Consider the following 22,503-nt stretch of genomic DNA (forward strand, 5'->3'; position numbering starts at 1 on the left):
CAGATCTGCCCAGGCATATCTGACCAAGACTTGGCTGTGATGAACAAAATATAGCAGAGCTGAGACATAGGAAGTAGAAGGTGCACGCAGAATCAAGGTGCCACCTCCTCTCCTCCAGCCTGCTGTCTGACAAGCTTCCTTTCGTTTTTCAGAAGAGAGAGTCCTCATATGCATTTAAGTCAATCAGCAGGACTAGAACTGCTTCTGGAGAAAAGCATCTCCCAGATTCTCATAACTCATGAATGACATTCCATGCCCCAAAGCTGTCCCTCTGAATACACCCTTGTATGTCTTACATGGCAGCTCCTCCACTTGGCTCCCCACAAGCCTACTGCCTGGTGGTACCAAAACAGCAATGTCAGTATGAAGCCCTGGCAAGGACAATGCAACATTGCACACTGAGCTAGCGCCTCATAGCACTGTTGCCTCTTTTGATGATGAGCCAGTAACAGCAACATGTGGACTCAGTCCAGGCTGGTCTTCTGCAACCCAGCCACTTTGTGCACATCTATTCAGTTAAGAGGAGAAAGGGGAACTATTATTTATGCACAGAACAGTCAGATTTCTTAAGTATCCTGTCCATATAGTATTATGTGAGAAATTTTAGAAGTTGGGGGGTGAGAGGGGAAGAGAGAAGGTGCCAAAGAAGAGAGACCGTTCTGTTTTTTCCCCTCCTTCTAAAGCTAGAGGCAACCAAAACAACCCCAAAACATCCGGATCAAAATTTCATACAGGAAGCATTTTTAAATTATTTCCTAAAACATAAGTATTTTCTTAAAACAGTCTACATGAACACTTCAAAATTGTTCCCTGAGGGGCTGTTGTGCCAAATATGGAGTCTAAATTCGAAACAAAAATTTCAGTCTTTTAAAGAGTATAACACAATGTAATCTCAGCAGTGTTTTCACTACCCCTATCTCTAATCTTAGCACACACCAGAGCTGAAAGTACACTTCTAAGCAAAGAGAATATACTATAACTACAGACCACAGGCAGGGAAAGGTGAGAATTCTTTCCTATCAGCCTACATACTCAACTACTACTGTAACTCAGGTTTAAACTCCAATAAATTACACTGATAATCAGTGTCATTTAAGGAAAACATGGTCTCAACTGGAGCTTTAAGGGGCACTGGGGGTTTGGGGGGAGGCAGATATATACAGTCCCAAGTATTTTGGATGAATTCTTCATTTTAAAAAAGGACCAAACCTTTTGTTGAAACTTGCTTTTGCTTCCTTGGGTTTGGGTTCAGCACTTGTTTCACAGTGAAAGAAGAATCTGGAGCCTGCTCTTTATCATTATTCTGAAGCCTTGAATGGACTCTCTGGACTACTCTGGTCGTATTGAGGGCTGATTAAAAACAAACAAGAAAAAAAAAAATCACATGTAGAGTTCTTTGCCTAACAAATGATTAACTGCAAAATATTTCATTCAATGCACTAAATGCCTGAACAACAACTGTCTGGTTTCACCCACACAATCATTATACTTGAGCAAATTAACACAGAAAAATTACAAAAGACAAAAAAACAGAAACAAAAACAACCCTATCATATCACACTGTTCTCAAAACAACCCCCCCCCAGATCTGACCTCTCAGTACTCCTCAAAAGAAAAATCACATAACTTCAAAAGATGGGCCTGGAGCTTAATTTTATAACTTTGCAAGATACTAAAAACATGGTCTTAATGAAGATACTGGATTTATGTAAAAATAATCCATCATCCACTAACCCATCCTTTTTAAGTCCTATGACTGGAGAGATGTTAACAGGCCACTTCACTGAGAGTACATCTTAACCACTTATAATCATCATCAATCTATTCCACCTTTCACTCAGTGGCATAGCTAAATATCTTTCCTAAACATAAAGAGCTCTGTTTAGCTCAGAAGTTCTTCTCCCTCAGCAAAAGAAGTTGGTCCAAGAAAACACATTATCTCCCACACCTTCTCTCTCAATAGATACGCATTCAAACTGCCAGCTCCTTACTCTGCCAACCCACCTCAGATTTCTGAAGCTATACTTTGGTCTCTTTCTAGCCACTAAAATTACTCTGAGAAACAACGATTCCTCAGCTCTTGTCCCCTGTTACCACTCCTCTACTTAAGATACATCGATGACATCTTTATGATTTGGACCCATGATATAGAGACTCTAGAAGAATTCCAGAGACTTTAACAATCTGCACCCCACCATCAACTTACGCCTCGTTTACTTCACACGAGAGATACATTTCCTGGACACTACAGTACAAATGAAGGATGGCCTGATTGATACCACTCTACCAGAAAGCCACTGATTGCTATACTTATCTACACACTTCTAGCTTCCATCCTGCACACACAACTAGATTCATTGTTTACAGTCAAGCCCTTAGGTACAAATCGCATTTGCTCTGATCCTACTGATGGAGACCGAAAACTACAAGACCTCTACCAAACATTCATAAACCTGAATTACCCACCAGGAGAAATAAAAAAAACAAGTCGACAGGGCCAGACGAATACCCAGAAACCAGCTACTCCAAGATTGGCCCAAAAAAGCCAAGAACAGAACACCACTGGTCCTCACCTACAGCTCCCAACTCAAACCACTGGAACGAATCCTTAATCAGGATGCCACGCTCCAGAAGGCCTTAGGTGACAGGACTGTTCTCTCCTACAGACAACCTCCCAGGGACCTTATGAGGATTCTCACCAACAGCCACAGTCTATACCACAGGAACACCAGTCCTGCAACTTTTCCTTGCAACAAAGCCCGCTGCCAGCTTTGTCCACATATCTATTCTGGAGATACCATCGCTGGACCTAACCAGGTTATTCACAGAATCAAGGGCACATTCTCATTTTCCTCAACTAACATCATATATGACATCATGTGCCAACAATGCCCAGATGCTTTGTATATTGGACAGACTTCAAACTCTCTTAGACAAAGAGTTAATGGGCAAAAAAAAAAAAAGACATAAAAACACTCCTAATCCACAAACTGGTCAGCCAACATTTTAATCGAGTGGGCCATTCTGTTAATGACTTAAAAGTCTGCGTCTTAATGAAGAGGAATTTTCACAAGAATCTTGAAAGAGAGGCTGCTGAACTCTCTTTTATATTCAGATTCGACACGTTAACATGTGGTTTGAACCGGGATGCGAATCTTCTGGGTCATTATAGGAGCTCTTTTGCACACTTGGTTTAATCTAATTCTTGACTCCTCCCCCGCCCCCGCTCCTCTACTCTCTGATTTGCTCACCTTGATAATTTTTTTTTCTGATTTGTCAACCTTGATTACTATTTTTGGTTCTCTGTGCCTTAAATATTGAGTCTGTTCTGGTATGGCTATGGTCTGAAGAAGTGGGTCTGTCCCACGAAAGCTCATCACCTAATAAATTATTTCGTTAGTCTTTAAAGTGCTACTTTGCTGCTTTTTTGTTTTGACAGTATATAGACTAGCACGGCTCCCTCTCTGTTACTACTCTGAGAAAGATATGGTTAGCTACTTACAAGCTTTGAGAGTTAAATGTTCCAGCAGAATCAAACCCGTACCTTCTGATGATGGTAGAACAGTTGGAGGGGTCACAGCTACCTCTGCATTCTGTGATGGGGTAGGAGTTCTCGGTTGCTTCTCAGCCCATACCTGGGAAGCCCCAGCAGCTTTTTCTTTGTTCAGTAACTGGAGCAGCCTACATATAAAATAAGTGTCAGAGAGTGTAAGGATACAATGAACTCTGAAATGATAATGCTCACAGCTAATCTTTACCAGCTGTTCATAACATGGTTTAAAAAATTGCTCAAACAAGTTCCTCATTAATGCAAAGCTGCAAAATCCTAGAAAGGAGTTAAGTCCTTCCCATTGTATTTTATTTACACAAGTCCTCCTTCTCTGTACACAAGGTGTGTCTACACTAGAACACCAAACTTCCTACTCCTCCCACGCCCTCCCTGTACTTTCAAAGCACTGTCAATTACCTGACCTGTACTCCATCCACACTCCTCTTCCCACCTCCCAGAGCTTGAACAGCTGAGAGGGAGGGGGAGGCGTGGGGATAGAGAGCAACTCAGGCAATTTGCAGTTCTTCAGAAGTGCTGGGTGGGAGGGGGAGAAGCAGTCAAGTGCGGTGCTTTGGTGGCCTGGTGCACAGTGTGAGAAGCCGGACAAGGGAGCTGCAGGGCCCCTGGTGGAACCCCAGCCCACTGAGGTGAGAGAGGACCCACTCATGATTCACGGTTGCCCATCTCTGGTCTACATGAGGAGCATTACAGTAGCAGCACACTTATACAGCTGTAATGTAGTGACGATACCTGAAACTTCCTCCGTGCTACTTTAAGAAATGCAGCACAACTTTTTTCAAATCAAATGCTATTTTGTTCAATTACTACAAATACATATTGCTGGAGCTGCAAACCAACATGGCCAAATGTAGCGAAAATACCATATAAAAATTTCATTCACAATATAAATTGTTGAAGTGAATACAACACTGATGGAGAACCACAAGGCAAGTCCACACAAACCATACTACACCTATGCAAATTATAGATACCCACACTAATCCTACACACAGGGTATGTCTACATGGCAGAGCTATTTTGGGATACCTCGGTATCCCAAAATAGCTACTCTCTTTGAAACACTCCTGTTATTTCCAAATAACAGGCACATGCTATTTCAGCAACCCTACGCTCCTTGTTGCTGGAGGAGTAAGGACTGCCTTGAAATAGCACATTATTTTGAAATAAACTAGAAATTAGATATGCAATTTGCATTATGCAAATTATGTATCTTATTTCAAGTTTAGAGTGCCACATAGATGTAGCCATACAGGCCTTCAAACGTACACCACTCCCCATCATCAAACATGCTAAATGTTAGCTAACTTTTATTAGGCACCTGCCTTAAACAATGAAACAAATACATTATCTACCACGCATATAACACTGACAATGTACTCTTTCAGCTTCCAAATATTCAACACAAGCACACATTTTTTTAAAGAGAAAGGTCACTATTTAAAAAAAAAAAAAGTAATGGAGGCTGTGATGATGAATGGTGCATATGGTGATGTATTAGATGTAGTGAACATATTTGTATGAGTTAAGTTGATAAAGGGATATGGTTCACTTCACTTCCAGATGTTGAGGTTTTGCATTAGCAGTTAACTCTTCAGGGCAAGAGTTCTGTTCTTTGTCTGGCACATGCAAAAAGATGAGGTCTGCTGTAATCTGCTATTTCCCCTGTTGTTCTTCCCTCCTGTGCTTAACACTGAGACTCTGACCCATTTTCCAGCTCTAATAATCTACCTGTGCCTTTGATCCCATTCCCTCTCACTTCCTTCAGTTCTGTTCTGCATGTCTTTACCCTCTATTGATACAAGCATGTTGTAATCAACATCCCACCCCCTCAAAGGACAATATCCAAATTGTATTTGCCTCTCCCTCTCTCTCTCCCCCTTCTAACCTTCATATAGGAGGTAACAGAACATACCCTGTACCACTGTTACCTCAAGTTCCTATCTCTATCATTGATCTCTTCCAAATTTAGTTCTTAAAGTTTAAGACTCTTTCTAGTCAAGTCCAAAGGTCTCCATCCTCAACAGTCGTGATCAAACACGTCAAAAGCAACAGAAAGATCAAACCTCTCTTCTTGACATCCGGTCTCGGCACACAATGAAGTTTTCTTCAGGTACTCCTCTCTGACCATGCCTTCCCTGACAGTGGGTCCTTCTTTTCCACTCTCTTGCAGTCCACTGGGGTCCCAGAGATTCCAGTTCTTAGCTCTCCTCCCCTTACCCTTTCACACTTTCGCCTCTTTGGTAGTGCCTCATTGCTATCAAATTTTCAGCTACCTATCCAATTCCATAAGTCAACCTCTTTGTACTGAAGTAATGCATAGCAGTCCAAAGCAAGAAGGGGAGTCCACAGCACTGTCCATACAACAGAAAGAAGACTCTAGTCTCCAAGTAGTTTACAAAGAAGATATGACACTGGGGAATAGGGTGGGGGTAGAGGAATGACACAAGGTAACAGTGAGAGAATTTTAGTAAGTGTAATAAAAAACAGTCACTGTACACTAAGTATCTAGTCAGTGCTAAGTGTTTTGTAGGCTTTATAGGAGACGTGAGTTTTAAAGGAGAGATCTGAAGGAGAATATCATATTAGCTTTGAGGATATTTATGGGCATCATCTCCCATGCAGAAGAGACAGCAAATGGAGAAAGCACATAGGTCTGTGGACATCAGAATGTGCGATTAAAAACACTATGGGAACAGAAACCTTAATCTTCTATCTATCTATAACGACAGACACAGAAAGACATACAGGCTGACCTGTCTGTGTCAATGTTGGACTCGAAGTGCAAAGACACATCCTGTTCATTCACACTGTCTTCTGACTGACAGGAGGAAGAACCTTCCCCTCTTATTTCATTGAGAGCCTGTCTCAGGAGGAAAAACAAAAACACACAAGACATACTAAATGTTACTTTTGAATCTGCCCTTCAAAAAGGAAAAAAAAAAAGTAGTTCACTGGAAACACTTTGCAGCAAATAAATCTCGTTTGTCTTCCTCACCTCTAAAACAGAGACAAAAATATCCATTTTACAGGAAGAGAGCAAACAAATTCATTAATATTTATAAAACACTGGCATACTATAGGAACAAGCACCAATGTTCCCACTAATTTTTTTCCACCCATAGGTGGAATAAATTTTGTTATGTACACCAAGGCATGAGTGGATGTGCATCACCAATAGAAACACAGAATTCACACTGTGGGTGGCTGTTGGCACTCTAAGTTAGGGCAGCACCTGAATCTCTCCTGGGCAGCCGCCCAAGATCTCAGCTTACAGAGAACACTGATGAGCACTTTAGAAAAGACCACAGAAAATGAACACTTCAGTATTCAGTGCTTTGTTTTGATGGTGTACAGTAAGGCAAGGCCTGCACAATGACAAGATAAAAATATTGAACAGCAGTCCCATTTCTTGAGCAGTGGCCTTTCTAGGCATCAAATGAGAAAAAAAGATACTATGAAAAAAAATCTAACAACCGATCATGTAATTGAGTGGCTGAATTAATATTACAACAGTAAGTAAATTCTGGCAGAACCCAGTCTGACTGGCCAAGCACTCCTGAATTCAACTGAAGACACTATGTATTGATACAAGGTGCCGTAGTGTAAATATTAGTACAGAACATAAGAGGAAGACTATAATTATGGTAGAGATGACACTTCATGCCAAGACCATCTTTTCCACCACTGGTAACTTTTCTGAAAGCTAATCCTTTGGGATGAAGTCTCTTATTTTCAACGCCAAGTGAATATATCTGTTATGGTTTCAGATATCAGTCATGTGAGGAAAAAACATATTAAACTTATTCAGACTTTGAACTTTCAAAACAAAATCATTTTTGCTTCAGGTAAATAAATTTGCAGTTTATGTCCGCTCTGTTAACGATGCAAAAATAAAAACTTTGAGTAGATTTAACAGAGGATGATAAAAATCTGGAACCAATCACTTCATTTTTTATTTTTTAAAATAACTAAACACAAATGAAAGTCACTTTAATACAACACTGAGGTTCAAGTTTTTGTGCAAAAAGGTCAGGAAATCCAAAGTGAGGGTTCCCAAAGCAACCTCAAACAAATTTTCTGCATAATATAGGTAGTTATCTCTGTATGCAGTATTAAATATAAGTTATAATAATACATACAGTATGCACAAAAGAGTTGATTTAGGGTTGCTTAGGAACTTAATTTTAGATTTCCTGACTTCTATGCAAGTGAAAACATAGCCACAGAACTCTGCATTAAACTTGATTTATTTGTGTTTTCTGTGGTGTTATACAGTCCACGTGCACAGTTGTTACCTGGGGATCCATGATGGACTCACTAAGGATGGAGAGCTGTGTGGGAGGATCACTTTTTTGTACAATGGGACCTTGAGATGATTCCAGGTTACAATGAGGAGCCATTGTTACATTAGGGAAACCTAGAATAGGCAGAGGAAGACACGAAGTCACAGTACACAAAAGGCAACTTAGCTAATACCCTCCCCCCTCCCCCCCTTTTTTTTTTTTTTTTTAAAAGGAGAAAGTGGGTCCAAATCCTACCAGTATCTCAAGACTTCTGTACCACAAATTAAGTCCCTTTTGGCTCCACATTATCTCACATAAGTCAAAGGGAGATTGGGTGACCATCTGTCCCGTATTGGGTGGCACAGCCCTGTATTTTGGGCTCCTGAAAGGCATCCAGACTTATTTTTTAAAGGGGATAATTGCCCCATATTGAACCCGGTCCAGCTGACCTTTTCCCTCAGCAGCATGCACAGCTGCTGGCCGGAGAGCACCTGGAGAGCTTGAGTGCTCTCTGACCACCAGAGAGGGAGCCAGCAGAGAGCCCTCCAAAAGATAGGGTAGGTTGGAGCTCTACTTTCCAGCTCCCTGCGCCTTGTGAAGCTGGGGAGAGCACCAGTGGCTGCCACCTGCTTCATGGCTCCCTGAGGCTTGATGGAGCTGGGAAGAGCTGCCCCTCCCATCATATCTCCCTGTCCCATACTTGGGACAGGGAGGTGAATGCCATGTCTGAATAACTAGCAGCCAGCCACAATGTAACATTACATACTCACTGGACGGCTAGGGTTGTCCCTCTGGCTGCGGCTACACTGCATTCCGCTTTCAAAAGTGGAATGCAAATGAGCAAGATTGAAAATGCAAATGAAGTACACATTTACATATCTCACACCTCATTTGCATATTCTCACACTATCTTGCTTCCAAAAGAGACTTTTCCAGAAGCAAAAACAGCTGTGTAGATGGGGTTCCTTCACAAACAAACCCCATTTTCAAAAGAGCCCTTCTTCCTATTTTGTTTCTGAAAGAACCCCATCTACACGGCTGTTTTTGCTTTTGGAAAAGCCTCTTTTGGAAGCATGATAGTGTACGAATATGCAAATGAGGTGTGAGATACACAAATCTGTGGTTCATTTGCATTTTCAATCTTGCTTATTTCATTCTGCTTCCAAAAGTGGAATTCAGTGTAAACATAGCCTCTGATCTGTAATAGCTAAGCAGAGTTGGTTCTCCTTTGTGCTACTTTAAGGGAACAAACCCTGCTGTGCTAACTAGCCACATCGACTACGCAAGCTAAACTAATCCAGATGACCCCATCTAAAATTTTGTGAAATTAGACACATTTTATTAAAAAGAGTGGTAATATTAAATGAACTGCTCTACCATTTTGTCCTACACTATTTAGATAGTTTACCTGTATGCCTACGAGGCGCATCACCGAACAGGTCTTTCACCACAGCCATGGCTTGATCAGATCTCTCCAACACATCTTGCAGTTGATACTGATCAGACAGAATCTGAAGGTACAGCACAGGAGACACTTCATAACATTACATACATTGATTTCCCAAAAATAAGGATAAATACATAGATTATGGAGAGTGATTTGGTCTCATATCCTCAGCAGTTAATAACACAATAGGTAATCCTAGAACTGTGGTAGATCATTAATTGCACCTCTGCCCCTTGATAGTCTGCACAAAAGTGCCTTGTCTTCGGTCTCTAGCTGTCACCTCTATATGGGCTGGGACTACGTCTCTCTCCCTTCAGACTGGGGACTTAAGCTTACAAGGTCCATGTAGTTCACAACGGACCTTAGCCCAGCACCTGAGGTTTGCTTTCTCTTGAAGGATAACATCAGGGCTATGAGCAGCACAATTTTATAATGCTTTTGTCCTGCAGTACATATGACAACATATAAAAATCATGTACATGCACTAATCTTACTTAGTGAAGCCTTCTTCCATGTGCAGACCCTAAAATGCTCTAGGCCTTCAAACCCTTTCAGCAGGATTTACCTTTTGGTTAAAATCTCCTGTAAGTTTTTTGATCAAAGTGAGGGATACACAACTGACTCAGATTGACTTGGAGCTCTTTCCTTAAGCAACATCCCTTAGAAAGTGGTACTTCTTTGGAGTTGTTTACCTGTCCAAGCAGTTGCAGTAATTCACTTCCTCTGATTTAGTTATTTGGGGAAGCTTAGTAACCTACCCCACAAAGCTAAGATACAATCCCATAAAGCTCAAAGACGTACCTACAAATGTTTTAAGGATGAATTTATGACTAATTCCATGGCCCACAGCAGTTGGTATTTCTCTATTAATCACATTCTTGGGAATTAGTGTCTGCTTGAATCAGGTAGAATCATTTCATTGAGTGAGAAGCTAGTGCATCCTGACTGTGAAAGTCAAAGTGCTGCTACAGTAAGAACTCAAAAGCTAGTTTAATAATAGGAATATTACATAGTTTTTATGGCAGGCCCAGTTAGTGAGTGACAAAATTCAATTCCAAACTGAGGAACATTAGATCACCTGCCAGTGGTTACAGCTCCTCAACTCATTCTGTCAATTTTCTCTCTCTCCCTACCCTTTCTGTCCCTCTTACTATTCTTCTTTATTCCAATTAAATGCAGCCAGTACAAGTACAAACACAAAAGACACAGCATTTCCACTAAACAATGGACTACATGGTGTGTGCAAAAAGGAAGAGACAACACAGGATGCACAACTTGGAATTTAGAACTGCAAGGGTATGTGCCCAACAGCATTTAAGAAATGGCAGGACACAGGCCATGGGCAGGAACCAGGAGAAAGAGCTGATACTATGTAGATCAAGGGTTGGGAACCCCCAGATCTGGGCCACAGCTTGTATGGATCCAGACCCCAAGGCTTGGTGCTCCACTCCATGGTATCCGGCCTGTGGCAGGTGCAGAGCCTTGAGCCTTACAGGCCAGATCCTGATCGTGGGCTCTGCCAGGGCTTGAGGGTCAGGAAGCAGCTCCGGTCTCAGCTGCCAGTTGCTGCTCTTTTCCCAACTGGGAGGACCAGCAGCAGCCTGGGCAGCGCCTGGGAGTGGGAGGAGGGGCAGCGGAGCTGAACGTATCCTTGGGAGGAGCTACAAAGGTAAGTGCACCCTCATCGCCCTGACCCCATGCCCCTCAATCACGCCTGCACCCCCTCCCATCCAGACCACCATTTCACCCCCACCCTGACCCCTCCCAGACCCCTCACCCCAAACCCCCACCTCCTCCAGCCCAGACCCCTCACCCCCTCCTGGACTTTCCTTCCCATCCAGACTCCCCACCTGCACCCTTCTTTTCCCCCTCCTTCCCAAACCCCCTCACCCTCCTGACCCCACAGCCCAAATCCTCCTGCAACCTCCCTTTCACCTAGACCCACACTCCAGCCTGCTCCTACACCCTCTCCTGCCTAGATCCCCCGCCCCTCTTCCACATCTCCATCCTGCCCAGACACCCCACCCACAGCCTGCTCCTGCACCCCACTCTGGTCCAGATCATCCACACCTGACTTCCAAATCATAGAATCACAGAGCTAGAAGGGACCTCAAGAGGTCATTGAGTCCAGGCCCCTGCTTCAAGCAGGATCAACTGTTTTCTTTCCCAGCCCGCTTCTCTGCCCTCCTTCCCACCCAGACCCCACAGCCCTGGCTCTTACAGTCGGGGACCACAGAAGCAAGGTGTTTTGTTTTCCTTCTTACTTCTGTGGCCCTGACTGACTTGTCTACAGGTCAATGGTTCCCAATCCAAAAAAAGGTTTTCCACCCCTGTGTAGATCATGTCTCCTGAGGCACCTGTTAGCCCCAGAGCTACTCTAATCAGTGTTCTGCAGTAGCTGAAAGAAGAGCTGGTAGGGATGGAGGATTTTGTACAATAGCTTGGTTGTTCAGCCAGGAGCAATTTTCCATTGTAACAAGTCCTCTACAAGGGAGATGAGGAAGAAGATATGAAGTGCTTGCTTCTGAATCTGGGCAAATTCAATACAGGTGTTGAAAGTCCAGACCCTCTCTTACCTCTCGCATCAGGGCCAACTTCCTTTTCTCCAGAGAATCAGGAACTCCCTGCCTCTGCTTCTTCCATTTTCTCTTCAATGCTCTCTCTTGTAGCTCCACATGCGCCAGTGCCTTGTTCTTTGACTTATGTATCTCATGACGCCGCACCTATGTGCGCAAGGAAGAGAATCAGACGAGCTAAGGCATTCTTACAAGCAGAGAGAACAACCTTTCTTTCTTGGGTTTGCCAATTTATGCACTGGATATCATGAAGTCAGACCACATTTTGGTGATACCGGTAGGGTCACCATCTATAAACGTCAACTATAATCACTGTTGACCACTCAGTGAAGAACAAAAGTTTAAGTTGCCTCATAGCATAAAGGGAAGTGGGAAAATGAGTTTGTTCCCTTCTGCCCTGTGTTAGTGAAATAACAGCAACAACTATATTCAACTGCCACAGAAATACCATCACCCAGTGCACTGAAAACAAGGCAAAAATGTCTCCAATTCTGAATGGGATACCCATACCCAATTCAGCTTAATAGTACATTAGATTCTCACAGGGCTCCGGGCACCTGGATAAGAGAGCAATTATATTACAGAATTTAGAAAAAGTTAAAAAGAAATTTATGTCATCAAGACTAGCCTCTTCACAAGAGATATAATCATAAATGAGCACAATTCCTTCACTCTATCCTCAATATTACACTATATAGCTGTGCTTCAGCTGGGTGGAATTGAAATCCTACTTCATGAAGAATTGGTGGTAGTGGTGTGAACATGTACAACCCCTCCACCGCCATCTCCCAAATTAAGGAAATTCCAAGACAAACACATTTTTCAGCCATTTTCTTCAATGAACTTGTTGCAGGTTAAACTCATCTACCGGAAGACTTTTCTCTCTCTTCCTCCCCTTCCCCCCCAGCCATTCATAACCCCCTATTGGAAAACATTCTGGAAGGAATCACTGGAAAATAAATCAGAATATTGTTTAGAGTAAGCTGCCTGAAGGTGACCTTAAGCAGATGAGCACTGCTGCGAGAACGGGCTGCTGTCCACATAATTAATGGGGTAAAAATAAAGTTTTTGGTGGATGGGGAAGGGAGAGAGATGTTATTTTGTTTATATTTATTCATTGTGCTTATATTTGCCCCAGGTGACCAAGAAGATTGTCTCTGTTCTACAGCAGTCCAAGAACAGATTTTTTGACTTACCATGTCCTCGGGAGTTGCCCGATGCACTGTTAAATCATGGACTGTGCTCTGCGAAAACAAAGAAGAAAACAAGATAACTTCAAAAGCAAAGGTGGAAACAGGCATTTATTTTAAATACTCCATTATTTTTCTCTTAAGATACTAAAATAATCAGCCCTCCAAGTTGAGACAAGTGTGTATTGATAAATGTAACAGAGATGCAGAAGAATCGGTAATAGATCAATTTACAGTTTTACACAGTATTCCATTAAAAAATATTAAGTTTGCATTCAGAGGTCAGGCAATGATAACATTAAGCCAACCTAACATTGACTCCTTGGGCACATACATCATGACATAATCTTTAATTATGTGATAATCACATATTTCTCAAAAGGAAGAGAGGAAGGACAGACAAGTTCTAGGGCAATAGCACAAGACTTAGGTTCAAGTTCCTATTCAGCCAGACTACTTGTGCGACCTCAGGCAAAATATTTAGCCACCCTGTCTTAGTTCTTTATCTGTAAAAATGTATAATACTTCAGAGTGTTAGGAGGATAAATACTCTAAAGGTGTGCCCCCCTGGAATTTCTTCATGCCTGTCCCAGGGGGCACGCCCCCCAGTTTGGGAAACCATGCTGTACAGCAAGTGATTTCTATTTCAAGGTCCCTGGGTTTCAATGATGCTTTCAAGCAGCAGGCTGAAAATCTTGCAGTACCTTCATATAAAAGATGGTTGTGTTCATTTTCATGCTTAATTAACTGTAACCCATCAGTATGATAATCCTTGTATAATTTAAGTTTTAAATGTCCTGTGTAATGAAAACAACCTCATTTGTAAAAACTATCATTTTCTTTTTGCACACACCATACGTATTAATGCGTTATAGTGTATGTATATATATATATACACATACATACACACACACACATATATACACACACACATATACACATATACATACACACTATATTTAGCCACTCAGTATTAGTTCTTTATCTGTAAAATAGGAGTAATACTTCACAGAGTGTTGGAAGGATAAATACTCTAAGGTATATATATATATCTCTGTGTGTGTGTGTGTGTGTACACACACACTATACTATAACACATTAAAGCAATGTGAGTTGGTAGATACTGATACAGATATACTCCCGCTCAGGAGTATCCTCTTTTTTGCAAGTTCAAATATGCTAACCCTAAAGGCTTGTTTTCTAATTCTCTACTGAATCATTCCTGCTGCTCTCCTTTGAAACCTCCGTAGTTTATCAATATTCTTCTTGAATTCTGGGCACCAAAATTGAACGCAATACTCCAACACCATCACCAAACCCCCAGGTAAAAATAACCTCTTTACTGCTACTCAAGAATCCACTTTTTATGCATTTAAAGATCATATTAGCTCTTTTGGCAACATAACATGGGGCATTCATGTTCAGGTGATTATTCATCACAACTCCCATGTCTTTTTAGTTATTGCTTCCCATGATAGAGTCTCCATTCTGTAACTATGACCCACACTCTTTGTCCCTAAAGGTATACATTTATATTTAGCTGTATTAAAAACATATTGTTTGCTTGCATCCAGTTTAGTGGTCACTTCTATTTAAACATAAAAAATTGTGCACTTTCTAAATGCAGATGATTTCCTGCTCAAAATAGTAAAAAGTGTTAGCAATTTGTGTCATAGAGAAATTTTCCTTTTTCTTTTGTCTTTTCACTCAAACCGCTGAAATGTTTTATCACGAGTTTTCCCAAATTCAACTCTGAGGGCAGAGACCTGGGAACTTTCAACTTCACAAGGTGAACTTTTTGAACAGTTAAGAACCACTAGCTGAAAAGAGAGGCAGAGACTGGAAGTGCTAGCAAAAGTGCAATCTTAAAGATGTCAGCTACCAACAAGCAGTACGAGAACAGATTAAATGAATGTCTGTGGAATAATCTCAACAGATCTGTATGGTCTAATAAAAAGATCTGTATTACACACTGGAGAAATTTCAGAGAACCAGGAGACTGGAGAGATTACATAATAATGAAGAGATCATGGAGTTGAAATTGCATTCATGAGAATCTAACAGGGCCAGATCCACCAACTTCAGTGATTTAGGATCAGGCATTAGAAGAAAGAAACACGTTACCTTGGATCGGCCAGAAAGGCTTTGTCTAGTCTAAGATTTACGGCATGATATTAATTGAAACGTCATTAAGCTTTAACGTATACAAGGTCTAGCGCATTTAATGTACACTAAACTGCTCAAGTCAAACCCTCTATTTTCCCTACTTAACACATGCTAACATTACCCCTTTAAATAGAAGGTCTAGTCTATACCAGGGATTTTCAAAACTTCATTGTACTGCAACTCCCAATGACTACATGATCCCAGGAGGGAGGTGGAGCCTAAAATTCACCAATCTGGGGGAGGAGGAAAGGTGGCCACAGCCTCAGCCCTGATGCCTCAGGTGGGGCTGAGTTACGTTTCAGGTTCAGCCTGGGTCCAGCGTTCCGTGGAAGCTGAGAGCTTGGGTGGATACCCAGGAGACATTCAGGTGCCACCCAACTGATTAGAAGAGCGTCCAGAGCCGCCAGCAGCGTGCGCTTCTATTAGTGGCACACATCTGCACATAACAAAATTTATTCTGGCCTTGGATGGAAAAAAATAAGAGGGAACATTTCCTGGGTCCCAGTGCAATTAATGCTGGCCCTGGCAACCCCATTCAAATAGTAACACAGTGGTAGCCGGGTGAGTCTGTATTCTAACAAACCAAACCAGCGGTCCTGTAGCACTTTAAAGACTAATACTATGATTTACTCAGTGATGAGGTTTTGTGTCACAGACTCACTTCCTCAGATCCATCTCATTTCCAGTACAGACTGACATTTATAAGTAGAGGACCAAAAAGAAGTTGCAATAAAAACTGGCATATCAAGTACACAGAAGGGGGATTCGACTTGTCAGTTTGTATTGCAATTTCTTTTGGTCCTCGGAACTTACAAATGTCAGTCTGCACTGGAAATGAGATGGGTCTGAAGCAGTGGGTCTGCCCCATGAAAGCTCATCACCGAATAAGTCATTTTGTTAGTCGTTCAAGTGCTACATTTCTGCTGGTTTGTTTTGCTGAGTACAGACTGACACGGCTCCCTCTCTGCTCCCATCCAAACGGGGTCACCTACTGCGGGGACCCAACCCAGATTCTGAGCGCCTGGGCTCTCCACCAGCTCCCCCAAGCCAAGCGGGGCCCCACGCAGCTCGGGGCCGTAGGGGTAGTGCTGGCAGCACAGGGCACAGGTCAAAGGGGAGGCCCCGTCCCTAGGTCCTCCCAAGCCCAGCCCCTGCCAGCGGGACGAGGAGCCGCCGGCCGGGCAACGCGAGGGGGCGGCGGGGCCACAGACCGGCACGAGGAAGCGGACGGGGGCCGCCGCCCGCCCCGTGCCTCAGTTTCCCCGGCTGCACGGCGCGGGGGGAGTGGGGGAAGCGGGGCGGCCTCACTCACGTCCCAGTCACGCCGGGCCGGCGGCGGCTTCTTCTTCGCCTTCGGCGGCTTCTTCCCCGGGGCGCGGGGCCGCGGCAGCCTCAGCAGGGACATGGCGGGAAGCGTCGCTCTGCCAGCCGCGCCGCCGCTCGCCGCCGTTAGAGGCCGCCCTGACCCCGCCCGCAGCCCAGTCCCGCCCGTCACCAGGGAAACCCCGCCCCGGCCAGCGACCCGCCCCCAGCGGCAGGAGACCCCCCCCGTACTGCTCACTGCCCCCGGTGCCCTATGCAATAGCCATTGCGCCACTCCACTGCCCCCCATGTGGCCCAGCCCCCGCCCCCACTATTCACTGCCCCACATACGCCCACCCCAGTGCACCCCGCTGACCTCTGCGCATGCTCACCATTGCTTCAGTACCCGCCACAGATCCGCTCCCCGCCTTACCCCCACCCCATCCAGCTCCACAGCTGCCCCAACAGCCTTCTACGTGCCACTGCTTCGTTATCCTCCCCACTTGCATGCTCAGTACTGCAATGATGCTGCCCTTAATGCACCCGGCCTCTCTTGACCCTGCTTACTCCCTCTCCACCCTCAGTCCTCCCCACAGCCACCCTACTACTGCTCCTTACCCAAACTACCAGTCCCATCTGCACCCCCAAAGATCTTCTTCACTGCCCCTCACAGATCCCCAATGCTCCCACACTGTTCTCAGCTCAGGGCACTGTCCTCACTCCCCATCACTTCCTCCTGATTTTCTTATGGGAGGACGTAAGAAGGAAAGCTTCCAGGACATAGCTATATGGCAATTAGACACCTGTGGTTGCTCCGTGCCAGCTGTCTGGGGCTCCAGCTTAGGAGCTGTTTAACTGCTGTGCAGACCAAGGCTTCTCAACCTTTTTTCATGTGTGGGCCTCTACAAATTTTTGAATGGAGGAGTTGTAGGCCTTTTTGGAAACTCAGTGTGTGGGCTGTGGACAATGTTATGGAAGTCTCCTGGCTTGGCTACACTACAGAATTAGGCTGACAATTTAGGTCAGTCTACAGCCACTGCAGTTATTCATTGGGCTGTTGGCATTGGTACTGCTCTGCTGCTGGTGGAACCCATCCTCCCCGGGGTGCTTGCACTGCATAAGAACATTAGAACAGCTGTACTAAAGGTACCAAAGGTCCATCTAGCCCAGTGTCCTGTCTTCCCACAGAGGCCAATGCCTGATGCCCTACAGGGAATGAACAGAACAGGTAATCACCAAAGCAATCCCTCTCCTGTCATCCGTTTCCAATCTCTGACAGAGGTAGGAACACCATTCCTATCTACATGAAATGGGGTATTGTGGGACCCTGACAACTGAGTGTGAGTCACTGACAGCCAGATGGGGCTCACAGCTGGAGCCCACCCATCCACCCTGGAGTGACAGCCACAGCTGAGAGCCTTTTGCATACTCAGTGTCACAGCATAGAACCTACCAGCAGTGAAATTGATGCTATTGTCTCTGCTCAGAGCAGCTGGGATCTCCTTGGGGAGCTGGGACCCCTGGCTTTGAGTGTGGGGAGCCCAGGCAGCAGCCCAGGTGGGAGCAAGGTGGAAAATCAGGGCTGGCAGTGGGGAGAAGGGACCCGAGGCAGCAATCTGCTGGGAACAGGTAACCGGAAGCCCTGGGAGTAGCTGAGTTCTAGCTGGAGCAGGCCTGCAAATGGACAGGGGAGGATACAACTTGGCTGTGTCTACACTAGCTCCCAACTTTGAAGGGAGCATGGTAAGCAGGGTGTTGGGAGATTCCTAATGAAGTGCTGTGCTGCATATGCAGCACTTCATGAAGCCAATTCTCCTCTGCAGCAACTCCAAAGTGTTAAACTTCAAAGTGCTGGCTTGCGTGCACTGCAGCACTTCATTAGTAATCTCCCAACACCCTACTTACCATGCTCCCTGCAAAGTTGGGAGCTAGTGCAGACACAGCCCTTGTCTCCACTACAGCCAGGATTGACACTGTGCCGATTTACCAAAAGGGGATTAACCATCCACCACTCAAATGTTGACTCCGTTACTCCACTGGAACAAGAGAAGTAAGGGGAGTTGGCAGAGGAGTTTCTCTCATCAAACCAGTACAATGTGGATCCCATGATAAATAGATCTAAGCTATGTCAATTTGAGTTATGCTCCTAATGTATTTCAGGTTCCATAGCTTGGACTGACTTTTCCCCTCTGTGCAGACTGTCTCAACCTTAGACTGAAAACTGCCTGAGCAGAATTCAGCTATAAATATTGTATGTGCTAATCACAGCACAAGAAAGGGCACTAAACTGAGGGCTTGTGTGGTAACAACACTTGCAGGTTTTGACCTGTAGATGGGGGTATTCATAGCCTTTTGTTTGATTAGAAAACAGGAATGGCTGTTCTGGGATCTGAAACATTTCCACCTTGCTGAATAGACCCTGTCAGCTCTGGCCCTCCCTTTTTCTGGGACCCCATTCTTTAAATACCCCTCTGAAACCACCCTCCCCCACTCATGCATCTGATGAAGTGGGTCTTTGCCCACGAAAGCTTATGCTCCAAAATCTCTGTTAGTCTATAAAGTGCCACAAGACTTCTTCTTGTTCTCTTGACTCACACACTCCTCTTTCAGTAGTCCTAGAACTTAGCTCCACCCTGGGGGCTGAACATTTACATGGCACTTAAACGCCCCCTTAGCCTAAGTCTGAGTGAGCTGGCAAAGGACAGACATTGGTTTTCAATAGCAGACACAAATAGCTTCTGGTTTGCTGGCAGGGAAATGCTAGTACCACAAGCCTCACAACTCAGAGGCTCCTTACACCTGATTCCATGAGAAATAGGGCAGGGTCAGGGAGATATGGGGGGAGGGAAGGGCAGCTCCTCCCAGCTCCAACAAGCCCTGGGGAACTGGGAAGGAGGTGGCAGCTGCTGGCCCTCCTCCGGAGCCCTGTGGAAGCCACAGCCACCAACTCTGCCCCAGAGCCCAGGGAAGCCACAGCTGCCGGTACTTCCCAGGAACCTAGGAAGCAGCAGCTGCCCACGCTCCCCCTGCTTCCCTGAGGCTCAGGGAAGTGACTTCTGCTAGCAGTTCCACCTGTACAGCTGCAGGCAGAAAAGGTCAGTGGGGGTCAGGGGGAGGATGGCCGAAATATGGGACAATTATTCCCTTTTTAAAAATAAGTCAGGACTCTCATTTGGAGTCTCAAATATGGGACTGTTCCACCCAATACGGGACACATGGTCACTGTAATGAGAAAGGAACTGTTCTGCTTTCAGGGAGCTCAAGACTGGGTGCTATTTCAAGAGGATGTGGGAGAATTATCTCCAATGTTTTCCAGAAAAAACAAATAGAAGTGTCTGGAATTCATATTAAGAATGAAACCAGAGTATCTGCCACTAGAGGTGTGCCATTGAGCACCTGAAGAAAGATGTGAAAGGGATCAACCAAAAGAATCCCTCTGTCGAACAGTTGGGTTTGTCTATAGATGAAAATTATTCCAGAATAAGGTAGGGTGTGATTTTCAAGTAGACTAGTTCATCATGATTAACTCTGTGTGTAGATATTCTTATTCTGGAGTAAAAGTATCCCTTGGATTAGGTCTAAGTTTATACTACAAAATTCAGTCAATGCAAGTTTTGTCTGCATACAGCTGCTGACTTTTGTATATAGCTTGGGCATGTGCACAGGATGGCTGGCTGCTTCCATACTCACCTTGGATAGCTGCATACATGAAAAATACACTGCAGGTGGGAACCCCCAGGTACTCCATGCCATTGTTCAGCTCAATGCTTTGTAAGACATTTTTGCAGTGGTTTGTGGGATGCCAGCAATTTCTGGGACCTCAATATCAAGTTCCCATCATGCCTTTTTCTCCATTCTATAATGTTAAAACCTCCCAGTCCAATATGCTGCTTTTCAGTCTCTGCCATCTCTTAGGCAGAGGCAGGAAAATATTTAATTCCTACAAGCTGGCCTGTATGGTTAATGTCTCGTCTGTTGCAAGACTTAGTTTTGATCCGATTCATTAAACTAAACTCACATTCACAGTCAGCCCTCGCAGCTTGAAAAGTGCCACGTCTATCAACAAACAGCCTGGCCTATAAACTGATTTTATTTCAGCACATTAGTTACCACGTCAGCAAATGTTCTTATTGCATCTGATTTCACTTTTCCACAATGATAAATTCACCCTGTGCATTCTGCTTGCAGATGCATCCCATTATTGATCCACCTGTTGCCTTGGTAGATTCAAGACTACTTCGTACTTGCCCATGAGCTGCCTAACACGTTCTATGCAGTAATCAAATTCAGATGAAACCAGTGCTTCAGTATCAAATGCAGGCCACTCTTGCAGCTCATTCTCTGGGAATCAACAGTCTAAATGTTCACAGAGTTATATAATAAAATGGAGAACACCTATTGTAATAATGGTATTGGCAGGAGATGCCATTTGTTTCTTTACTTCCTCACTGCAAAGGGTTTTTTCTGCAAGACTTGGTGACAAAACTTTGCTATTTTGGCATTAGCATAACTAAATACTTCAATGGTAGTGAGATAATGTCTCTGAAAAATTTGGTATGGCTGAGATATAGTTCCTTCCAAATATGATGAAGCAGAGTCAGTGCTGTACAGTACTGGGGACCTGTAAGCTTTATGAGACAGTTCTTGGTTACAGCATCATTATTCTCATTTGTGTCCACAATACAGCTGTCTGCCGTTACATCATGATTTTTCAGAGGGATAGCCATGTTAGTCTGTAGCTTCACAAAAAAACAAGCAGTCCTGTAGCACCTTAAAAACTAACAAATTTATTTATCGGGCAATGGGCTTTCGTCTTATCCATGAAAGCTCATTACCTAATAAATAAATTTGTTAGTCTTTAAAGTACTACAGGACTGCTTGTTTTTCATGATTTTTCAGAATGACATTTACAGCAGTCATGTGATAACCAGTGCACGTCATTCAAAAGCTTGAATAACAATATGTTAACTTCCAATACGCTAGCTTTCTTAACAGCTGATCTGCTCAATATTGTGTACATACAGCACGTCATAATGTTGCCACTTCTTTCCTTCCTGGGTATGTGTTTTCACGCATCGGTAGGGTCTTCTCTATAGGACAGCCCGCACTGTTCTGGTAAGTGTGGTACACATTCTCTTAGTACACCTACACTGTTATGCTTGCCATCTGGAGGTGCCATCTGACATGATCATCACTACTGACTATATATCCAGATTGTGATCCACGTAGAACTGTTTCTTTATACGCCCAACAGTGCATGGCAGAGTAACGCCACCAGAGGCAGTCTTGTGGTTGGTAGCTTTCTGAGCTAAAAACATCCTACTAAAGGTTAACATTCTGGGGCCTACACACTTAGTGTTCTAGTCGACTACCTAAGCATGAATTACAGAGAGCTGCTGTGGTGTCACTTTGGACTAATGTAGTCATATACTTCTTCAGCTGGTAGGTAGGAAGATTAACTTATTTCACACCCTGTTCTCCAATGTGCTGCATGGACCTCATGGCTTAATTTATTTTCATAACAAAGAGTACATTATCTAACAGTGTTTTCATTTTGCCTAGCTTGCTCACAGACATTCCCTCATATCAGGAACAACTGGTGAGGGGGACCTGAGGTGGGGGGCACCGCCCACATGGCACCCCTGCCCCAGCTTGGGGAAGGGGACAACCGAAGGATCCGGGGGAAAACAGCAGAGCCAGCACCAGCAGCTGGGGTCCACCCGCCTGCACTTATTGGCGGAGGCAACAAAAGCAGAGCAATGCGTCCACAGGTCATTCTGCTCTTCCGGCTGTGCTGCTCCACTTCCCACTGGTGAGTGTGGGGGTGACCCACACCTGGGATAGTGAAGTGAGCTTGTGCCATGTTGTTCTGATTCTGTTCTACTGCCAGTGAGCGCTGGGGTGGAGGGGGAAACAGACCCCTGCTGTGTGCACCAAGCCCCCCAACTTCTTCCCTCACTGGCTGCTG

The 22,503-nt window shown here is 44.3% G+C and overlaps 1 protein-coding gene across 2 annotated transcripts in view; it reads right to left on the reverse strand.

Annotated features, from left to right (window-relative positions):
* The window catches only part of SPICE1 (spindle and centriole associated protein 1), a 38,559-nt gene extending 21,897 nt beyond the window's left edge, over nucleotides 1–16,662 (reverse strand). Inside the window, exons 1-8 of one of the 2 annotated variants that reach the window (XM_074983580.1) lie at nucleotides 16,546–16,662; nucleotides 13,074–13,121; nucleotides 11,878–12,024; nucleotides 9,263–9,365; nucleotides 7,867–7,988; nucleotides 6,325–6,431; nucleotides 3,545–3,681; nucleotides 1,210–1,350 (exon numbers count right to left, since the gene is read on the reverse strand). In XM_074983580.1, the coding sequence (XP_074839681.1) occupies nucleotides 1,210–1,350; nucleotides 3,545–3,681; nucleotides 6,325–6,431; nucleotides 7,867–7,988; nucleotides 9,263–9,365; nucleotides 11,878–12,024; nucleotides 13,074–13,121; nucleotides 16,546–16,638 (898 nt within the window). In that variant the 5' untranslated portion in view covers nucleotides 16,639–16,662. The remainder of the gene's footprint in view (nucleotides 1–1,209; nucleotides 1,351–3,544; nucleotides 3,682–6,324; nucleotides 6,432–7,866; nucleotides 7,989–9,262; nucleotides 9,366–11,877; nucleotides 12,025–13,073; nucleotides 13,122–16,545) is intronic. The other variant, XM_074983579.1, reaches the window with a different exon arrangement.
* Nucleotides 16,663–22,503: the final 5,841 nt, after the last annotated feature.

The sequence above is a fragment of the Carettochelys insculpta genome, chromosome 1 (assembly GCF_033958435.1).
Source record: "Carettochelys insculpta isolate YL-2023 chromosome 1, ASM3395843v1, whole genome shotgun sequence".
Lineage (NCBI taxonomy): Eukaryota > Metazoa > Chordata > Testudines > Carettochelyidae > Carettochelys > Carettochelys insculpta.